This window comes from Apis laboriosa, unplaced genomic scaffold (genome assembly GCF_014066325.1).
Source record: "Apis laboriosa isolate Shangri-la unplaced genomic scaffold, ASM1406632v1 scaffold218_cov154, whole genome shotgun sequence".
Taxonomy (NCBI): Eukaryota; Metazoa; Arthropoda; class Insecta; order Hymenoptera; family Apidae; genus Apis; species Apis laboriosa.
The window spans coordinates 260,932-281,784 of NW_025222359.1; the positions used below are offsets into that span (position 1 = coordinate 260,932).

The 20,853-nt window shown below is 24.7% G+C and overlaps 4 protein-coding genes across 10 annotated transcripts in view; 3 read left to right on the forward strand and 1 right to left on the reverse strand.

Moving 5' to 3' along the window:
• Positions 1-4,084, forward strand: LOC122712793. Its single transcript, XM_043932689.1, has 3 exons — positions 1-990; positions 1,424-1,885; positions 1,999-4,084. Exons 1-3 carry the CDS (start codon positions 670-672, stop codon positions 2,116-2,118), a joined length of 903 nt encoding a protein of 300 aa, XP_043788624.1. The 5' UTR covers positions 1-669; the 3' UTR covers positions 2,119-4,084.
• Positions 3,465-20,853, reverse strand: part of LOC122712791 (E3 ubiquitin-protein ligase ariadne-1) — a 20,766-nt gene continuing 3,377 nt past the window's right edge. The window contains exons 1-8 of one of the 5 annotated variants that reach the window (XM_043932681.1): positions 9,401-9,537; positions 7,722-7,997; positions 7,404-7,577; positions 7,239-7,304; positions 6,905-7,120; positions 6,274-6,831; positions 5,864-6,090; positions 3,465-5,671 (exon numbers count right to left, since the gene is read on the reverse strand). In XM_043932681.1, coding sequence (XP_043788616.1) covers positions 5,590-5,671; positions 5,864-6,090; positions 6,274-6,831; positions 6,905-7,120; positions 7,239-7,304; positions 7,404-7,577; positions 7,722-7,928 — 1,530 coding nt within the window. In that variant the 5' untranslated portion in view covers positions 7,929-7,997; positions 9,401-9,537 and the 3' untranslated portion in view covers positions 3,465-5,589. Of the gene's footprint in view, positions 5,672-5,863; positions 6,091-6,273; positions 6,832-6,904; positions 7,121-7,238; positions 7,305-7,403; positions 7,578-7,721; positions 7,998-8,434; positions 8,799-9,064; positions 9,201-9,400; positions 9,538-20,853 lie in introns of those variants that run through there. The other 4 variants (XM_043932683.1, XM_043932680.1, XM_043932684.1 and 1 more) reach the window with 4 other exon arrangements.
• On the forward strand, positions 9,574-17,463 carry LOC122712792 (serine/threonine-protein kinase ULK3). Of its 3 annotated transcripts, none has more exons than XM_043932687.1 (9): positions 9,574-9,630; positions 10,226-10,459; positions 11,813-11,964; positions 12,383-12,597; positions 12,702-12,928; positions 14,641-14,902; positions 14,991-15,191; positions 15,773-15,957; positions 17,236-17,463. In XM_043932687.1, the coding sequence occupies exons 2-9, from the start codon at positions 10,373-10,375 to the stop codon at positions 17,347-17,349; spliced, it is 1,443 nt and encodes a 480-aa protein (XP_043788622.1). In that variant the 5' UTR covers positions 9,574-9,630; positions 10,226-10,372; the 3' UTR covers positions 17,350-17,463. The 3 variants fall into 3 exon arrangements, with proteins under 3 accessions (XP_043788622.1, XP_043788621.1, XP_043788623.1); XM_043932686.1 differs by lacking the exon at positions 9,574-9,630 and adding an exon at positions 9,638-9,767; XM_043932688.1 differs by lacking the exons at positions 9,574-9,630; positions 10,226-10,459 and having other exon boundaries at positions 11,826-11,964; positions 12,373-12,597.
• Positions 17,882-20,853, forward strand: part of LOC122712789 — a 15,345-nt gene continuing 12,373 nt past the window's right edge. Inside the window, exon 1 of the mRNA XM_043932677.1 lies at positions 17,882-19,074. Coding sequence (XP_043788612.1) covers positions 18,978-19,074 — 97 coding nt within the window. The 5' untranslated portion in view covers positions 17,882-18,977. The remainder of the gene's footprint in view (positions 19,075-20,853) is intronic.

Genomic DNA, 20,853 nt, shown 5'->3' on the forward strand with positions numbered 1-20,853 from the left:
GAGGGGAGGGAGACTATCGACGGCGCCTCACTGAGAAGGAGAGTAAAGAGAGGAGGAAGAAGAGAGGATAGAAACGAAGGTGGAGATGGAAAGGAGATAGTTCAGTCGCGCATACAAATATAAGGTGGATAGTATAGTTAAACGTAGGTGTCTTATGAGGTCGTATAGGGCAACGTATAATAGTGTGAACCGCGTGCCGGAATACGCCAATGGTCAATGGTGGGGAGAAAACGTGAATGATCCATAGAAGCCGATACAGTTGTGTGTCTCTCGAAAAGACTTGTGTTAGTCCATAGAATGTAATATACAGATGGAAGGGAATGGAATAGTAGTGAAGCGGTGGGAAAAGAAAAGACAAAGTGGGGATATAGCAGACAGAGAAGTGGGGTGCGGTTAAAGGTTCGGCTTCGGAAATGGCCGCGGGAAAGTAGAGAGCGTTACGTCGTCTGGCAGGCGAGCCAAAGTTTTTCGTGTGTAGCGCTCGTTAACCCGGCGCTTCGAGCGTGCGATCGGCAGTTCACTAGACTCACGAAGACAAGCTGCAAGATGTTTTAAAAAAAGAATTTTAATTTGCAAAAATTGTGTAGTGTACGACTATCTGATCTAGTGAGAGTCGCGGTGTTTCGACCGGTGTCTCAAAGAGATCAGTGCGGGCGGTCGTGCACGAGGATGGCCGGCGACGACGATGCATCGCCGAACAATGAGATCCTCAGTACAGACGGAGAGGGGCAGGGTGCGTCAGTGCGGGGGGAACCGCATTCCAGAGTGGGCGGCATCCTGGAATGCGATCCCCCCGGTAACAAGAATTCGCCGAGCGAGCGAGTCTGTAACAACGACGACTGCGCCGACGGAAGCGGTGAAACTATGATTGCCGACGACTGTAACAACAGCGGAGGCGTTGAAACCGTGATTGCCGGCGATAACGGCGCTTTATGCCGATATGCTCTCAGCACTGTCAATACCGCTATGTCCTTTATCGAAGTTTGTCAGGTAACAATATATGAATACCGGCATTATGTTCTTTTTAATTTAATTTACAGTTGTCAGTGAATTCTGTATTCATTTTTTTCTGTTCTGTCGATTTTTCGCGCTTTTCTCTTTTGCGCATATTTCATTTTTCTTTTTCTTATTCAAGTGAAAGCTATTGTCTCATTTCAGTGAAAATCAATACGTTAACGAAAATTAAATTTCAAAAATCTTGTTATTTCTTAATGTTTCATTGTTTATCATTTCAATGTTATATCAATAACAATATTGTTGATATAGAAAAACATTTATATTCAATATTTCAAATAATGAGAACGAAGCACCGTTAATCGTTCAATTACATTATTCCCGTTTCACATATCATATATATATATATATTTTCTTTTTTCTTCAAAAGATTATTATTACTTTGTATTAAAAAAATCGTTTTTTTCAGATTCGATTGCAACATCTTTTCCCGCAATTGATTTCATCTTCACGGTATAGACTTTGTGAAGATTCCATAGAGCTTACGGCAGAATGTTTGGCGAATGATGTAATACGGTACCTACTTAAGGAAGATATTTATCTTATATCTCGAGATCCAGTTTCCCGTAGTATGAGACACAATGTGTATCAAATGTTGAACAAGCATAGTATTCTATTCGCGAGTATGGTAAATCGTTTGAATGTTGTACCGGATACGGCGTACGAAGCATTCATGGGAGTTGCGGATGAGCTGTTTTTACATGGTGGAGTTACATGGGCAAGAATCGTTTGTCTATATGCATTTATGGGTAGACTCGCTCTTTGGGCTCGGGATAGACGAATGCACGCTTTAAAGAAAAAATTACCACTATATGTCTCCAGATTTATTGGTGAAAAGGTTGCACATTTTATCAAAGGATATGGAGGATGGGTAAATACTGTTTTCTAATGTAAAAAATATGAATACATAGAAATTATGTTTTGGACACATAAACAAATAATTTACTTTTTACATTGACATATGCATGTATTATATTTCTTTAGGAGCAACTGTGTATAGAATATCCTGTGGCAGAAGAAATAAGTGGAGCAATTTGGAGAAGTCTTATAATGACAGGTGCTACACTTGGTTTGGTTGCAACTATTTTAACAGTGACCTCCTGATATACCCTTAAAAATTAATTTACAAAAAATATATTTTGTGTAAGATCTTCCAGTGTACTTATATTTTACCAAAATAGTTTTAAAAATAATTTCTGGAAGCTTACATAATGGTTTAATATTGGCACAAAAAGTGAAATTGTGTGATTTGAAAGACAACTTATAATAAGTACAGGATGTAAATTAAGTTTCAATTTGCAGTCTGCACAATTTTCATATCAATGTCATTCAGTTTCAGAATCATCCCATTTTTTATATAACTCCAACAGATATGTAACATAAGCAAATGATAATGATACAAGTTTCCTATTATATTCATATTTTGTAACAACTGCAGCTCGATGGATTAGAGATTAAATTAAAGAAAAAAATTATTTAATATTAATTTAGAAATTTTATCAAAGTAATTTCTTAATACTCAAAATTGAAGTTTCAGATATTTATATCAAACAAAAATCTCAAAATTCTATTGAATTTAGGTAGAAACAATCTAAATGTATTTATTTATAATTTATTTTAGGTAGAAAATATATTAATGAATTTTCTTATCAATCAAAGATCATCATAATCTATGCTTAGAACTTATTGAAAGTTTAAACTTATTGAAAGAATTAAAATAACAATTCTTATTAAATATATAATAACATTTTTAAACAACAATGATAGATTCTAATGATATAGCGAACATTTTTATACAAATATTCAGAAATAATAAACATTTTCACGAAACCTCAGTTTTGTTAGTTTCATCAATTATTTTTTAAACCTATAATAAGAAAATCATCAAAATGTGATAAATTCAATATTTTATATATGTATAATACATAAGTATTTGATAGCATATTTTGTATGAAAGAATAAGATATCTAATAGTTGTTATATTTCCAATTTTTTAAATATAAAACATTAGCAAATGCAAAGGAGGCTAGATGTTTAAATCCAAGTAGCTGATTTTTATAATAAATTATTCAGTCAAAGATTGCCATTAAGGATTTTCATGCTTTAATGGACTTAATAATCATATTAATATTAGTATTACTCGATAATACATAATAAGTGCTATCAATATTATATAATATAAAATATATCATAAAAAATATAAAATTCTAATATATTTAAAAAATAATAAGTAGATATTAAATAAGGTCACTGTTAATTTTAAAACAATTATATTTTTAAATATATTTGTTTATATGTGTTATGTATTATTTTATTTAAAATAGCATACTTATTCAAACGTAAATACAATCTACGTACTACTCAAAATATATTGATTTATTACTTGATATCAGAATGTAAGTTCAAACCACAAAAATTTCTAAAATACATGATTAGTATAATTGCATGTGTGAAAGAGTATCTATAATATATTCTGTATTCTTTGTTTTTTAAATAATATAAATAATATAATTCGAGTGTAAAATATACCATTTAGATTGGCAAATTAAACATAATTTTGTTAATAAAATATTTTACGCAATTTCTTTATACATATCATCAATTATTAGAAATTATTAAAAATTTCTAAATCAAAAATTCGCTTCTCGAGTAATACCATTACTTTTATCAAATTCTTGTTTATTGAAGTTTTAGCACTGTCTAAAGTCATTATTTTTTTGGGATATGTTTAATAATTAAAACATCAACTACTCAAATTTATCGCACAAATCTTAATAAATACATGGTGATTTGAAGGAATTATAATATCGATAATCGATATTTCACACAAAATTGTTTAAACTTGTTAAAATATTTTTTATGTTTGATATATAAAAAAAAAGATAATTTTTTCGCTATTGTTTATAATTTTATGCATCACATGAACATACAATACAAAATCATGAACTCAAAAATAATTTGTTATGAATATATCTAACAATATTCTTACTTCTATTCAGATCTTGTGACTGTACAGAAAACAATTGTCTTTTCTTCTTTTTTCTTTTTTTTTTTTTTTTAATTTTTATACCTAACATGGATAATAATAAGAATCAACAATTTCTTTTTAATAAAACTTCAAATGTTTCTACTTTAAGTTTGCTAATATTGATATTACAACTATTTATATAAGTATGTATTATGCATTTACGTGTGAATATATAACTATATAACTGTACAAATGGAACTCATTTCGTTCCCCACTTATATAACAGCAAGTGATCATCATATCACAATCATTAATCATTAATTATTTGATTAATGACATATCAAACATATCGTCAGCATTATGACAATATCTCTACCGAACATGAAATAAACTTTTCAAGAAACAACAATTATATAAAAAATAAAAATCAATCCTTTTTTATATTTTAAACAAAGAAATGAACAAACATATTCGATATTTCTATATCTTTAAAAATGATTCAAGTATACATAATATTAATAAATTCAATTTCTTATCATTCAATATATCAAAATTAAATAATGTACATTATGAAGTTTTGAATATTGGACCCTTTTAATATTTTGCATGCTTGACTTTAGTAACTAATAGCAAGAAAATATTGTTTTAATTTATTAATATTTTAAATATCTTTATTTTTATACTTTTAAAACAATTTTCACTTTTTAATTTTTTTACAGATACATAAAATATTTTGAATAAAATTTAAAGATTTTATTCAAATAATATGTAGAGAAAAACAAAGTAAGAGTAAAAGAAATATAATTTGATTTAGATATTGCACACGATACTGACGACATGATCATTTTAATTCAGTTTTTCATAAAGATTGGCAGTTATAGCCTGGACGTATTACTGTCCAAAACAGAGCAAAAATGGTAAGACATGTTATGAATATTATCTGCACCAGTATCTTGTTATATTCAATTATTCCCTTATAAATCGAGTGCACAGGACTGACAATAAAAGACAGATTAAGGTCTAGTTCTATATTAGCCTTTTCATGTACTATTCATAGAACTCTTGAAAAGTTTTTATCCATAGACTAAATAATACTTTTCTAGAGAATCTTATAGTAATATGAAAAGGTATAATGTATTATTATACTATGGCATTAAAATATATTAAGCAAATTTTTGATAAATTTTTGTTTAGTACAGCAACACACTGTTCGATTTCTTTACCACCGTTTATCATCCGACATGTTTATATATAAAATTCATTCGAAACTTGAAAATATTATTGCAAGGCATGTTTATGAAGGATCGAAACATGTAACGATAAATAGCACACAGCAAGCGCAAATTAGTATCATTAATTAATACGGAAGTATTTTACATTTAGCCTGATGGTAATAGGATTCAATTTTAATAAATTTAAAAATTCATAACGATATATGTGCTGCCACAGATCATATTACATTTAAAGTATATCTAACACGTAAATCACTTGGTGACATGCTCTATTTTTATTTCCTGTCAGCTTTCTTGATTTATCACAGGTAGGGCAAAAGTATCAAGAGAGAAATCTTGTCTTGCATGCCCGAAAAACGAAGTTGGTTTAGATTTCTATTCGACGTAATCCCACCAATCTTTTTCGTAACCTTCATGTACATGTTCCAAAAGCACTTTTCTTCGACTATCGCAATATCTTAAAATAAAAATAATATATATTTAGTATTATATAGTATTTATATTATATTTTGTATTTATATTATTTATATATATATTTATTTATAGTATTATATAGTATTTATATATTTTTAAATTTAATTCTTAATTATACATTTGTTAATGTATTATATTTACAACAAGAAAAAAGAATAAATAATTAATAATTTACCTATATTTATCTTGAACTTTTTGTTTAATATCAGCAAGATTTTCACTTGTAATATCTCGTTCAAGATATTCAGAGAGACGTTCTGTAGTACCCTCTAGATCCTTTTGGTTATCCTCAAAAATCACAGATTGGTTATTTTTTCGCACATAATAAGCAAAAACATAAGTATACATAAGAGTCTGTCTACAGGAACACAAAATGTCTACTGCTTTCTTTAAAAATTGTACCTAAAAATAATTTTTTTATAAAATGTTGTTTTGCAATTACTTATAAATAATTAATATTTTGTATTTTATTTTATTTTATTTCTATTTTATTTTTATTTTTTAATTTAATTAATAATATAATTTAATTAATTAATATAATTATAATTATATAATTATATAATATATAATTAATTATAATATTACCTCAATCCATGACATGTTATGTTGTTGCATTTCTTCCATTTTTTCTTTCACACTTGCATAAAGTTTATTTTCGAATTTTAATGATTGCATATGATTTATATATCTATTGCAATAAAATAGATATCTTTGTAATGCAGATCGAGATTTTTCTTGAGCATCTCTTGCTGCTTTAGCCTCTTCTTCATCATAACGATTACAATTATACCAACTAGAACCATGTGGTTCCCAAGGTCCAAGACATACCCAACAAAAATCAGTTTTACAATTTTGATTTTTACACACCATATGATTGCATCCACCATCTTTTTCAATAGTAACATTACATTTTGGACATTCTTTTGTATTTGCAGCAATCCAATTTGATGTTTCAGAATCATCATCACATTTTTTAATCCATTTACGTAATAAGTGACATTTTACAGGATCATGCCAATTTTCTCCACAATGGAAACAGAATGTATGCCCACATTTACAAGTTACTGGTCTTGCTTCTACATACTGTACTTTTATAGCATTATTACAATCTGGAGATGGACACCACCTCAATAACCTATTACACTATAAAATAAAATAATAAATAATATTAATATAAAATCTATAATAAAATAAAAACAGACAAAATAATATTTACTTCAACAAAACTATTTGTTATTAAATGTTGATATTTCAGTTTCACTTTAGAGTCTTTTACAAGACGCATAACACTAGCATCATCAACTAAAATGTCACAAGCATGTGCTGCACATGCAATTGTTTGACCAACTCCTTCTTCCATAATTTTTGTTGTAAGATATTCTCCCCAACAGCCAGTACAAAAACGATGTCCACATTCAAGTCCAGTCATCATCTAAATTTTTTTAATTGTATTAAATAATATGAAAAAATATATTTTTAATATTGTACTGTAAATTATGATTAATTTCATATGATAATATTTTATATATTATGTATATTTATATACATACTGCAGATGGTTGAATCGTAAAACAAATTCCACATTCTTCAGTACCATTTGTTGAAGTTCTTCTGGACTAAAAATTTTATATATATATTGTTAATATATATCTATATCATTTATTTTTTATATAATTTTTATATTTTATAACTAAATAATATAAAATCTTATTTACCAATGAGCTTTGAGAAGATTGATTTCTATTTATTAATGGACCCTTTCTAAATGGATTAACAACTCGTGCTTCAGCAAATAATTTTTCCTGATCACCATCATAAAAGCGTTCCATTAATTTTTCTTTATCCCACTTAAAATGATTTAATAAAATACGTGTAGTTGTAGCTGGTATCTATAATTAATACAATGTTTTAATTATAATAATTATTTTCTTTGTTTAAATTAAAGAAAAATATGTGTATTATATACATATATTTTTTTTATATTTTAATTAAATGATTAGATTATTTTATAAAATAAATTGTTTTCAACATACTTCTACAACTGTATTAACTTCCTTAATAGAATCAACCATATGTTGCACTATTTCTTCTGTTGATAAAACTTCAAAAGGATAATCATCAACATCTGTTGATCGTTCTCTTGGATTTCCAGCTTCAATTTCCATTGCAAAATCCACATCATCTCCACTAGATTCATTGCCAGAATCAACATCATCATATGTTTCCTCTTCAGAATCCATTGTAAATCTTTTAGTTTATTAAGTAATCAAAACACTAATATATATCCGTTTATTTTATATATTTTGCACCTGTATAAAAAAACAATCAAGGAATATAAGTATTATATCTAGTATTATAAATTTTTTTAAATGTCCTTTGTGATTTATATATTTGATTTTTTCCATTACATTATATACATCATTATATACTCAAAAACAATCAAATTATTACACAAATATCATAATTAGGTAAAAACAGTACACTGACACATTTTTTTAATGTAGTCTTCATATGCGCCTAAGAATTATGAAAGAAATAAGAGATCAATGTGAATATTTTTTTTTGTTTTGATACTCAATAAATTTCGATATAATTTCAATAGGAAAAGAAATGTATTACACCTGCACCCGCGAAATACTGTTGTAGCGGAACAAGGTGAAAACAGCTTATGCTCAACACATGACGTCATCGTTCGCTACTTCCCGAATAAAGCAAGAAACTTTACTGTACATTTCTATTTACTTACTATCAATAGTATTTCACAAAATTTCATTCACGACACTAAGCGATTCCCCAAATAGTATGAATAGTTAAAACTTCAAAATATTTTTACCATCGACGTAAGCAAGAAATAAAATCAGCTGCCAAAACATCCGAGTTGAACTCCGGCAACTGATATACTGAATACTATTTTCACGGAGAAAGGATGAATGAGCTACCGTGTTGTTAGCCAATCAGAAGACTTCTATATACATTTTATCCAATAGTATCCTGTGTTTATTGAATTGATATTTCATATTGTTCTTTGGTTTCTATTAATGCTTCGTTTTAGAACCCATTAATTTTATATATAAAAATTTCATGCTTTATATTATAATTAAAATAGTATTTAATTAATTAATATAATTATATATATATAATAAAATCAAATTAATTTAATATAAATATTTGCCAAAGTATAATTTTATTTTGATAAAAATTTTATATATCAAATTAAAAAAAAAATTTTTTGGGATCTTCAATATCTTAGATTTAGTCTTTATTAATAGTAACGACTTTTTATTTCCACAGAAATGTCTTAACTTTTTTTAATAATTAGTAATATTTAAGAAAATATATATAAATGATTATATTAATAAATGAAATCATGAAATACCTTGTTCATATTTGTGACGAACAGAATATTCCATTTCTGATAACTTATTAAAAATTTATAAAAATGAAAAGTTACATAGAAGTAAGATTGTTCCGTATGATATCATCATGTATTTAATGACTATAATTGAATAATTATATTTTTTCTAAGAATATTAGAAAACTAATTAAGGAAAATTTATTTTGATATCGTTTCGATTTCGTTTAATATAAGAAAACTAGTAACATTAGACTCCAATTAACAATTTTAATGAACACGAAACACCAAATACACTTTACGCGATTGCTAAATATTTATCAATTTTCAAACACATCACAAATTTACAAGATGTATTACCATGCACGATAATCTTTTCAGCCATTGCACTTGACAAGTCACCAAATCAGTAGGCTAATCGGGTAAAACCATAAATTAATCTAAAATGCACCGCTTGCCATGAAAGAAGAGACGAGCTTATAGCTCGAACACTGCTGTCACGTCCATAGCAGTACGTGTGATGACTTTTTCTTCTACAATCGAATCAAATACGTTGTTATTTTTTTTTGCGCTCGCTGTTGAAACTTAAGGTTAGTTGGTTGATGGACAAGAATAGACACAAAATTTCACGCAATACTATCCGAGAAACTGAAAATCTAAGAGGGACGCGACAACGAAATGTCTCGTCGCCAAGTGTCGTTTTACTGACTTTAGTCAACTACATGAAGTAAGCTCTTTATGTGATGCACAGCTGACACACATGGGCGTCTCTCTATAAAAAGAAAAAATTAACATTACAAATTATATATAATTTTAAAATCTATTTTCAAAAAAATACTTCAAATCAAAATTATTTCTTAATAAAATTTCTTTTAATTTGACATGGAAAAATAAATAATTAATCCAGAAAAACTAACAGAAATAAATTTTATAAAAAATTATATGCATATAATTTTAAAATATTCAAAATATAATCTATTTATCACATAAAAATTATTAAATAAAATAATAGAATAGAATAGAATTATTAAATAAAAGTAATAAAAAGTTGTTCAAAAAATTATATTTAATTTCTAAATTGAATATAATATATATATATTTATTATATAAAATAATTAAATACGACTTATTAAATTTCTTATCTTTTATATATTCGTAAAGATGAGTTAATAAAATTGATTTCAGTTTAATAGATTTAAATTTTTGAATTATACTACGCCAATGTTTTTACAAACGATAAGTGAAGAAGTTCACGGTATTCTGTCAAGTTAACCCCAAGTGTTGTGATATTCGAGATAAATGTCGAACTGAATTATATAATTAACGGGTAAAATGAATTTACCCAGTGTAAGTGATTATTCTTTGTTAGAAAAAATCGGCTCAGGAAGTTATGCGACTGTCTACAAAGCGTTTAAAAAGGTACGTATATTTATGAGTGGTGAGAATATATACAAATCATATGATAACAGTGTCGTAACTAGGTTAACAGGTACCATAATTTACATATATTCAGTGTAATTTAAAACATGTATAGTTTTTTATTTTTTATTTTTTTCTTTTATTAATTTTCTATTAATTTTCTTCTATTAATACATATAAAATTACAAATTTGCTATTAATTTTGAATATTTTAGATTACTTAGAATATTTTAAAATATTTTAAAATTAAGAATATCTTTATTATTATATTATATATTATATTTATTATTAATTATAAATATTATATTATTATATATTATTATATTAAAAAGTGAACATTATTTTTTCAAATTAATAAATTTATCTTTTAAAATAAAAGATATACATAACATCATATATTTTCTTATTTATATATCTAATGATTTTATAACATGACAGATATTTATTATATAGATAGTTATGTACATATTAGTATATGTTTTTTTCTAAATAAATAGCAAAATATTATGATATATCTCATTTTTAATATTTTTGTGAATTTTATAACTTTTAATCATTTGTTCATACTGATTATGTATTAGAATTTAATTTTTGATAGATTTTAATTAAGTTAAATTTAATGAAAAGTTAATTAATTAATTATCGTGAAATTTTAGTTTAAAATTTAGTATATGATATACAATTAAAGCATTTAAAATCATGAATATAAAGAGAATAAAAATTTAATGAATTTACCTGAAATTAATCTTAGAAAAGATTAGTTCTTTCTAAAATCAATCAATGTTAATATATTTGCAAGTTACTTATATATATATATAAAAAAAAAGAAAAAAATATAAAAATACATTTAATACACATGCAATTTAATATGCAACTTATTTATATAACATATTGTATAAATTTTAATTTAATTTTAATAAAATAAAAGTAATTTCAATTATTCACACTTTTTTATATTTTTTATACTTTTTTATGATATATCTATTTTTTAATAAAAAAAAGAACAAAGAAAGATAATAGAAAGAAACAAGAATATTCTCTATCTATTCTAATTAATAAATAAATTTTATGATTTCAAAAAAATTATTATTTACACCATTAATATGATTACCACATATTTGTACTCGAATCACTAATCTGTGCACTTGTATTCAGAGAGAAAATATCGCGTTATTTAACAGATCATTAAATCAAGCAACTTATTTTAATATAATTCAATGATTGAACTTGAATTGTGTCAAATATATTAATGTAGAATTGAGAAGTAGCCAGAAAAAGATAGTCACGTTGACACTTGAAAACAGTCTTATCTCAAGGCGAGTCTAATGCTATGCTATTGTTGGTCGTTTATAGGATGGATGCCGAGAGATAGTTGCAATCAAATGTGTAGACAAATCGTCGCTCTCCAAGTCAGCTATTGATAACATCGTCACAGAAATCTATCTACTAAAAATATTGCGTCATGAAAATATCGTCGAAATGAGGGATTTTTTTTGGGATGAAGGGTTAGTCCATTAAATGTCGATTCCATTGTAAAAAGGACTATGAATACCAAAACTATCATACTTATTTATGATATGAAAGAAATTACAGGATTAAGCTTTATTTATATATAATATTATCTGATATGAAAAAAAATAATAAATTATCAAATTTATATTAATATTTTTATTCTTCGATTGATTTGATAGAAGCGAGTTTTACTAACAATTCAAAGATTTTTATTCAATCTTTAACGCTTTATAAATATTCGTAAACAGTTCCAATGTTTGTCATTCAATTTTTTTAATGGTCATTCATAATTATTATTAAATTCAATAATAAATTATTTGCAATTATTGTTCAAAACAATTAGGGGATTAAGATTTCCTCCAATTATTTTGAACATGTACCAAAACATATCTATCGTTCAGCATAATGCAGGCACATATACATCGTAATGGAATACTGTGATGGCGGTGACTTATCAAGTTTTATAAAGAAGAGACATAAGCTACCCGAACAAATTTGCCGTAAATTTTTGCAACAACTCGCACTTGCTTTGAGATATCTACGTAATAATAATGTTTCCCATATGGACTTAAAACCACAAAACTTATTACTAATGAGAAAACCGCAATTAACATTAAAAGTTGGAGGTTCGTTTTATATTTTGGATTTTTTTTCTTTTTTAATTTGTTTAAATTTCTTCATTCGCTTAAAGTACTCGACGATTTTTATTTTACGATTTCTTTTATTTTAGATTTTGGTTTCGCTCAGTATCTTTCAAATTCAGAGCAAAAATTTGCGATTCGTGGTTCTCCACTTTACATGGCACCAGAAATTTTGTTTAAGCGCAAGTACGATGCTCGCGTTGATTTATGGAGCGTCGGAGTGATCATGTACGAATGTCTTTTTGGTAAAGCTCCATACTCTAGTGGTAGTTTTCAAGAATTAATTGAAAAGATCAAGGACTGTCGATCTATAGAGGTGATCACATCATTAATCTCTTTTATATATTGAATAAATAGATCGAAAAAGTAAAGTAATATTTTGCTTTCATATTTGTACCATATTATATTTCTACTTATTTTCATCTTCCATTTATTAATTGTTTTCATTATATTATTTTTATCTTATTTTATAGTTTATATATTAGTTTATATATTTTTATGTTTTTTCTTTAAAATAAATAGATTATTTATTTTAAAGTTGTCATTTTACATGTTTACAAATAGACAAAAAAAGTTCTAATTTTAATCGATTCTCATGAATAACTTGTTTAAAAATTTGTTGATTTAATTATTTGTATAATAAAAAAATATAAATATAAATATTATATAATATAATATAAATATAATATAAATACAATAATATATAATAATAAGTATAACAATAAGTTCTTTATACTTTCTTTTTTTTATAAAAAGGAATTCATGTAAATATTCAATATAATTCAATATAAAATGTAATAATTATAAATCATTTTTTAATTGTATTTATATAAAATATTAATCTTTAAATATTTATCATTTATTATTTTGAAACAAAAAAGGAAAAACATTATGAGTTATTTATTACATAAACAATAATATAAAAATAGATATAGAATAAGAAATACGAATAAGAGTACATGATTGTTATAAATAATCGTTATTATATCTTTATATTATCGTTATTATCGTTATTATATCTTTTTTCGAAGCTTTAAAATTCATTAATAATTGATAAATAGTATTTCAATAAAATCTTCAGTTCATAAAAATGAACATAATAAGATTTCAGATAGATAATTATTATAATCAATTGATAACACTTTATAAAGAAATATGTTCTTCAATTATGGAATATAAATATACTTAGAAAAAAAGGAATTGTTTGAGGAAGAATAATGCTTAAAATAAATATTTTCGAATTATTCAAAATGATTTATGTTTGACAATTATATTCAAATCTTAATTGCGGATGAATTAATTTTTATTATTAAATTATTAATTGTATTTTTTATTTATAATTTCTAATCTTATAATTTTTTTATTAAATTCTTTATAATATAACTATTAAATAAAATATATACACAAATTATATATAGTTTAATGATATAAAAAAATTTTAAAAATATATATTTAGTTATAATTATATAACTATTTATAATTATGTTAATATTTTATTCAAATGCAAGATGATAATATATTTATATATCTATCGAAATACTAATTTTAAAGATAACATAAAGATATAACAAATATAAAGTTAAAAATTTTTAATATACTTTTTATATCTATTATATATGTATGTATTGTATATGTAAAATGAAATGAATTAATTAAAAGAAAATTAGATATTTAATTTCATTGATTTACTAATTGATAGATTTTGCAATAATTTAAAAAAATAAATATTTTTGAAAAAAATTATAAAAAATTTATAAAAAATTATTTATAATATACATTATAATAATTAAAAGTGAAAAGAAAAATTAAAAAAAAACAGTTTCTTTAAAAAAATTTTTTATGTCGCAATAGTATTTTTATTAATAAATATATTAATAAATTTTTTTAAAAATTATTTAATTTTATTTTTGATTTATTAATTTTTTTTATAAAATTTTTTTTTGTATTCTTTTTTATTTAAAGTTTCTTTGTATTTGAAAATTATTTATTCCTTTCTCTTAATTGTGACTTGATATCATGAAACCATAGTTACCGAAAGGTTCGCACGTATCACATGAATGCAAGGATTTATTGATGTCCTTATTGAAGCATGATCCTGACAAGAGAATAACGTTCGATGAATTTTTCGGTCATGATTTTCTGGATTTGGCTCATGCGCCAACAAAGGAAAATTATGATAAGGCAATAGAGTTAGTTCAAAACGCTGTGAAAATGGATGCAGAGAAAAATTTAAAAGAAGCATTTCATTTATACTGTGAAGCTCTTAGATATTTTATACCTATTGTTACAAGTAAGAATAAATATTATAAATAATAGAAATAAAATAAATATGATATAATTTATTTATAATTATTTATATTTTAATTATGTATTATTAGATGAGACTGATTTAAAACGAAAAGAAAGCTTAAGATTACGTATAAATGATTACATTAAAAGAGCAGAAATATTGAAAGCATCGTGTATAGATAATATTGATGATAAAGATAAATGTAAATATGTGCATCATAAAGAAAGCTCTTCGTCTATTCAAAGAATATCTTTAAATGAAAAATCATCATCCGCATATCATGAGCTGCGTTTGTATTAAAATTTTTATAATACTGCAATTATTTTAATAAAGTATTATATAATATTTTTTGATTCTTTAATTTATATGGGAGAATTCATAAAATAATATTTCTTTTGTTAAAAAAAATTATTATATTAAATTAAAAAATTAATTAAAATTATTTAACATAAATTATATTGAGAATAAAATATAAGAATAGATAAAAATTGTAATTATATTATAATTAAAATTTTTATATAAATTAGAAAACATAAAATTCATTAAAAATATAATATAATTATATATCATTATAGAATTCTAATTGGGAAGAGTTTCAAAAAAAAAAAAAAAACAATATAATCAAAGAAAGATAAATGGAATAGAATTCGTGTCTTACTACTACTAGATATTACTACTTAATATTACTTATGCGTCAAGAACAAATTATTGTTTTAATTCTTCTGTTAATTTATATAAACATAGAAGTAACGTGTTTAATATGAAATATTATTTTATGATTATTTCTTATAATAGATAAATATATTTAATTGATTTTAAGCTTAAAAAAATTTTTGTTAATAAATTATTATTATATTTATTTATCAATAGGAATACTTAGCAAAAGTACAGTTGGTATGATGGATGCATTTGAAATAGGAGAAATTGCTGAATTATATCTTGCAGAAGGAAATTATGCACTTGCATTAGAAAAATTTCAATTGTGTCTAGGGATATTGGTACCCCTGTTAGGAAAAGAACCAGCAGGTCGGAGGAGAGATCTATTACATAAACAGGTGATGATTAATTAATTCATTTTTTAAATCGATTTTCAAGTTAAGTGTTGGAAAAATTTATATTTATACATATAATTAATATTTATACATTAAATTAATATATGGATTTGTAAAAATATTTATTATTTATATTTTTTACTTTTTTTTATGCAAATATAAAATATATTTGATTTAAAAACAACAAAATAATGAAATAATCAATTATTTTTATAGGTTACTTAATATAGGTCATATTAAGAATAATATAGTAATATAATATGTTTTTATTGCCTTAAATATGTCGAATTACTATTTGAAAGTAAATTTATTATTTAATTAATAATGTTTTATTTTCAGTATTATTTAATACCGTTATCTTTTATTATTTTTTTTTCCATTATTTTATTTTAGAATAATATTTTGATTATAGTTCATTTTTGAATTAAATATTTTTAATAATTTTCAATCAATTGATCAAAGATTTATAATATATAAAATAACTAAAAAAATAAATTATAATAATAAATTGAAATATAAATACGTGAAATTATGTGAATCATATTCGAAATTCTATTAAAATTCTTTTAATAAATCGATAATAATAAATCAATTATTTTATATGTTTATATTTATATTAATATTTACATATTTAATAATTTTTTATATTTATATACATATATTATATTTTTTTATATTTATATATTATATATTATATATTAATGTATATAATATTATAATATTTACATTTTGAAAAATAAACATACAGAATTATTCATTTAATTACTAATTTACATGATGATTATTTAAATATAATAGTTATTTTAATCAATGATTAAAATAATATCAATGATTGTATATTTCTTTTTATTAAATGACAAATAATCATTAGATATTATTTGATATTTCATGATATATCAAAATGATAACTTTAATTACAATATCTTTTTAAATATATCTAATTTATTTTTTTTTTTAATAAATATTATTATTAAATAATTTGTATAACTTTTTTTGTATAAAGAAATTTTTTTTACAAACGCGTTATCATTTTTATTTTAATAAATTAGATTATTATTTTAGTACATTAAATCTTTTAAAATAATATTTTTCATAATAACTAACAATTGAACAATATTAATATTGCGAAACAAATAATTCGATGTAATATCGTAATTAAATTTTATGAATACTTGTAACATTTATTTGTGCTTTTATTACATTTTATTATATTTGCAAATATATATATATATAAAGTATATTATATTCTTATGTATTTTATAATGTTATACTAATTGACAGGTACAATTTTGGATGAAAGAAGCCGAAAGTACCAAAGGACTTTTAGCTACTAAAGATATTGAAGAGTCCGCGCAACGTGGTTCTGATGCATCAGAGCAATGCATAATTCAGTAATTCAAATTTATAGAATATTAGTTATATATATTAATAATCCTCAAATTTTTGTGAAACAAATACAAATGCTATGTTATTCAAATAATTTAATATATGTATAATGTTTATTTATGAAAAAATAAATAGTTTTATAATAATTTTTTAATATAAATAGTATTCTTTAGCAATATATTATCCATATACAGTTACAACATATTTATATTTATTAAAATCTTTTTTAAAGAGATATTGAAAAAATTAAAAAGATATTGCATGAAGTAATTATTAAGTCTAATCTAATCTATTAGATTCTAACCAACCAAACTAAAAAAAAAAACAATGAAATAGAAGTATTTTCGCATTATTAATTAAATTTTTCTTGATAAATTTATTTCTATATTTTTTATTATGATTTATATAAATAAATAATAAATATATATATATATAAATTAAATATAATTTTTTTTCATGATATTAAAAATATCTTTTATTGAAAAAACTTTAGATTGAAATTTATATATATCTACTTATATATCTATTTACTGCACCAAACTACAGAAAATTCATTTAAGGACCTAGTTCTATAAAATTTTAAAAATATTTACATTTTTTTTGAAGTACTCATTTCCAAAAATTTTTTACAATTGTAGTTTCTATAGTTTTCAACGAAGTAACATTACATAAACTATTTATATTATTCTTGTTTTTGTTATGTTTTCTTTACATTGCTTCTAATATGAATGATGTATATAGTTACATTTCATGTCACGCTAGTTCGTCCTTGACATTTCAAAGGAAACAGTTGTAAATCTATTTACAAATAAAAATAACAAATGTCCGAATAAAAAAATAAATGTAAAATACAATGTGATATTTTGTAACAAAGATAATTTCATTTAAAAAAAAAAAAATTTTCCGGAAACACTAAAATTTGAAACGGAAAAAGAGGGCGCGCACATCATGGCGCGTCGCCCTTACGACTTCCGGTAAAACCACGTGACCTAGCTAACGGTCGCTGTTGCCCTGAAGCGTCATGGAAATTCCCATTCCCGAGCAACAACCCCCGCCCCCTTCTCTATGTACATACCCCCTGCTCACCCCCTCCCCATTAAAGTCCCCACTATGGCGTTGTCAGGTACTTATGTACATCCCCCACTCCTTTGCAAAATTCTCTTCCCCCACTACCTAACTATTGGTACCGGATGTGCGGCAACGTCGCAACCGTTAAGTACATAAGGACGAGTGGGAGGGGGACGAAGGGGGGTACGAGAAAGAACTGGCAACGTGTACCACATTCAAATCTGGACAGAACCCGGTCGGCCTCTCGGTTCACCTCCGCACAAAACAGCAGAAAACGCGGGCCGCGAGAGAATTGCGTATACGTATAAAACGAGCAATCGACAACAGTTCTATACGATCTGTTTAAGATTATCTGTGCACATTGTCGTGTATCTTTATTGTCAAGTATAGACACGAAATAGATTTCTAAGGCAAGGCGCATTTCGCGGCGCCCTCGTGCGACGACCCTTTCGCTTTCCCCCCGTAAGTGTGAATTTTGCGCGCGCGCACATACAGTTTAATGTAAATGTCACGGGAACGTAGGGGTAGCGTGACCGTGTGGCGGAAGTGTTGTTTTGTGTTGTGGAATTATGTGCATGGACATTCAGGTTAACGAGAAGAAGAAGAAGATGACCGACAGGAGTGTCGACGAAGACGTACAAATCGTCGAAGCCCGAGTCAACAGAGGTAAGTTTTGAGGTTATGGGTGGCGGCGGCGGTCGCGGTGGCGGCGACAGCAGACTCGCGCGTATCATTTCCCCCTCTCTTCTATATACTCCATCTCTTTTTCTCTTTCTATTATCTGTATTCCTCTCTCGTTAGGTTCTCTTTCTATCCCTCTTTATCTTTCGTTGTTTCCTCACTTGATTTCCTACCACGTCCAATCACGTTACCCTCGCTATGTTGTACCAGTGCCCAGTGCCTAGAAGGTACACATCGTGCTTTCTGTTTTCTACGAGCTGCGCCTCGTGCAGACCCGGCGAAACGTGGTTCCTCAATACGACTACCTGTCAACATCTGAACATATACACATACATCTTTCATGTTGACAATATACCGTTGCTACAACGACACGTGGAATCTAAATAGACATTCTATCTTCTCAAAACTTGACATATTACTTTTCAGCGATTTTTTGCTATTATATTTTTTTATAGATAATAAAATTGATTAATTTTTTTTGTTTCTTTTTAAGTTTTTTAATCATTTTTCAAATATTTATAAACATTACATGTATTATAATCTTTTGAATTGAATATTGAATATTGAATATTGAATATGTAAAATATTTTAAATTTATTAATTCCTATATAATCTACTGTCTAAGGTTTGTATATGTACAAATGAATACATATTTTTTAATTTGCTTTTAAATTATATTTCGATATTATATCTTATATAATACATCTTATTATAATATCTAATTTTAGATATTATCAAAATATTAATAACAAATATAGAGAAAGAAATTTACTATTTTTAAATTGTTGTTTATTGATTACTGTATTTACTATATTAGAACATTTGTATATTAAATGTATGAAATTAAGTAAAAAATATTTAATAATATATAATGCTTGATATTTGCAAAAATATTCCAGCAAATATACATATACATATATTGATTATAGCTATTTAATATTAACAAGCACAATAAATTGTTAATGATAAAATTTATTTACAATACATTTCAATATATGATCAATAAAAGGATGTTAATTCACATTTCATTTTATCCGCGTGTGCTTGCAGAGGATGACGTCACGGTTTATTTAAAGCAAATGGTAAGATGATCCTGGTAATATCGTAGATATTTTTTTTGTAAAGAAACTGTATAATGAATACTTAAATTAAAGAACCATATAACTTTCATAAAGATAAAATATTATGAGAAACTTGAGGCATATCATCTATTGTTAAAAAATTGTTTATATTAACGAAAGATATTGTTAAATATATCATTTATGGACAAATATATGTTTTATACAAATATAAATACAATCAAATAATAATGATTGTACACTTATTTACAGATTAGCTATTAATTAAGCTTTATATATTACATTGAGATTAGGATAAGAAGTTATAAAAAACATTTTTATATCACCAAATTATATGATTAGCATTATTTTTTGTCATATGTATGAAATTACGTGAAAAACGTATCGATTTTATTTTAGAATAAAAAAAATATTATATATATTCTAATTATTGAGTTCATAAGTTTTTTTTCTTAACCTATTTAATTAATCTTATTTTATTATAATATGATAACTATGATAACAATTTTTCTGTGATAATGATTTAATTACAATTTTTCTAATAATTTAAGGTTAGAATTTTTATAGGAACTCTAAATTAAATTATATTTTATATTCTAACCTTAAATAGAAAAATTATAGAAATTGTTTATAGCATGGCATAATTTGCGATTCCTATATATATCTAAATTTATTATTTATTAAA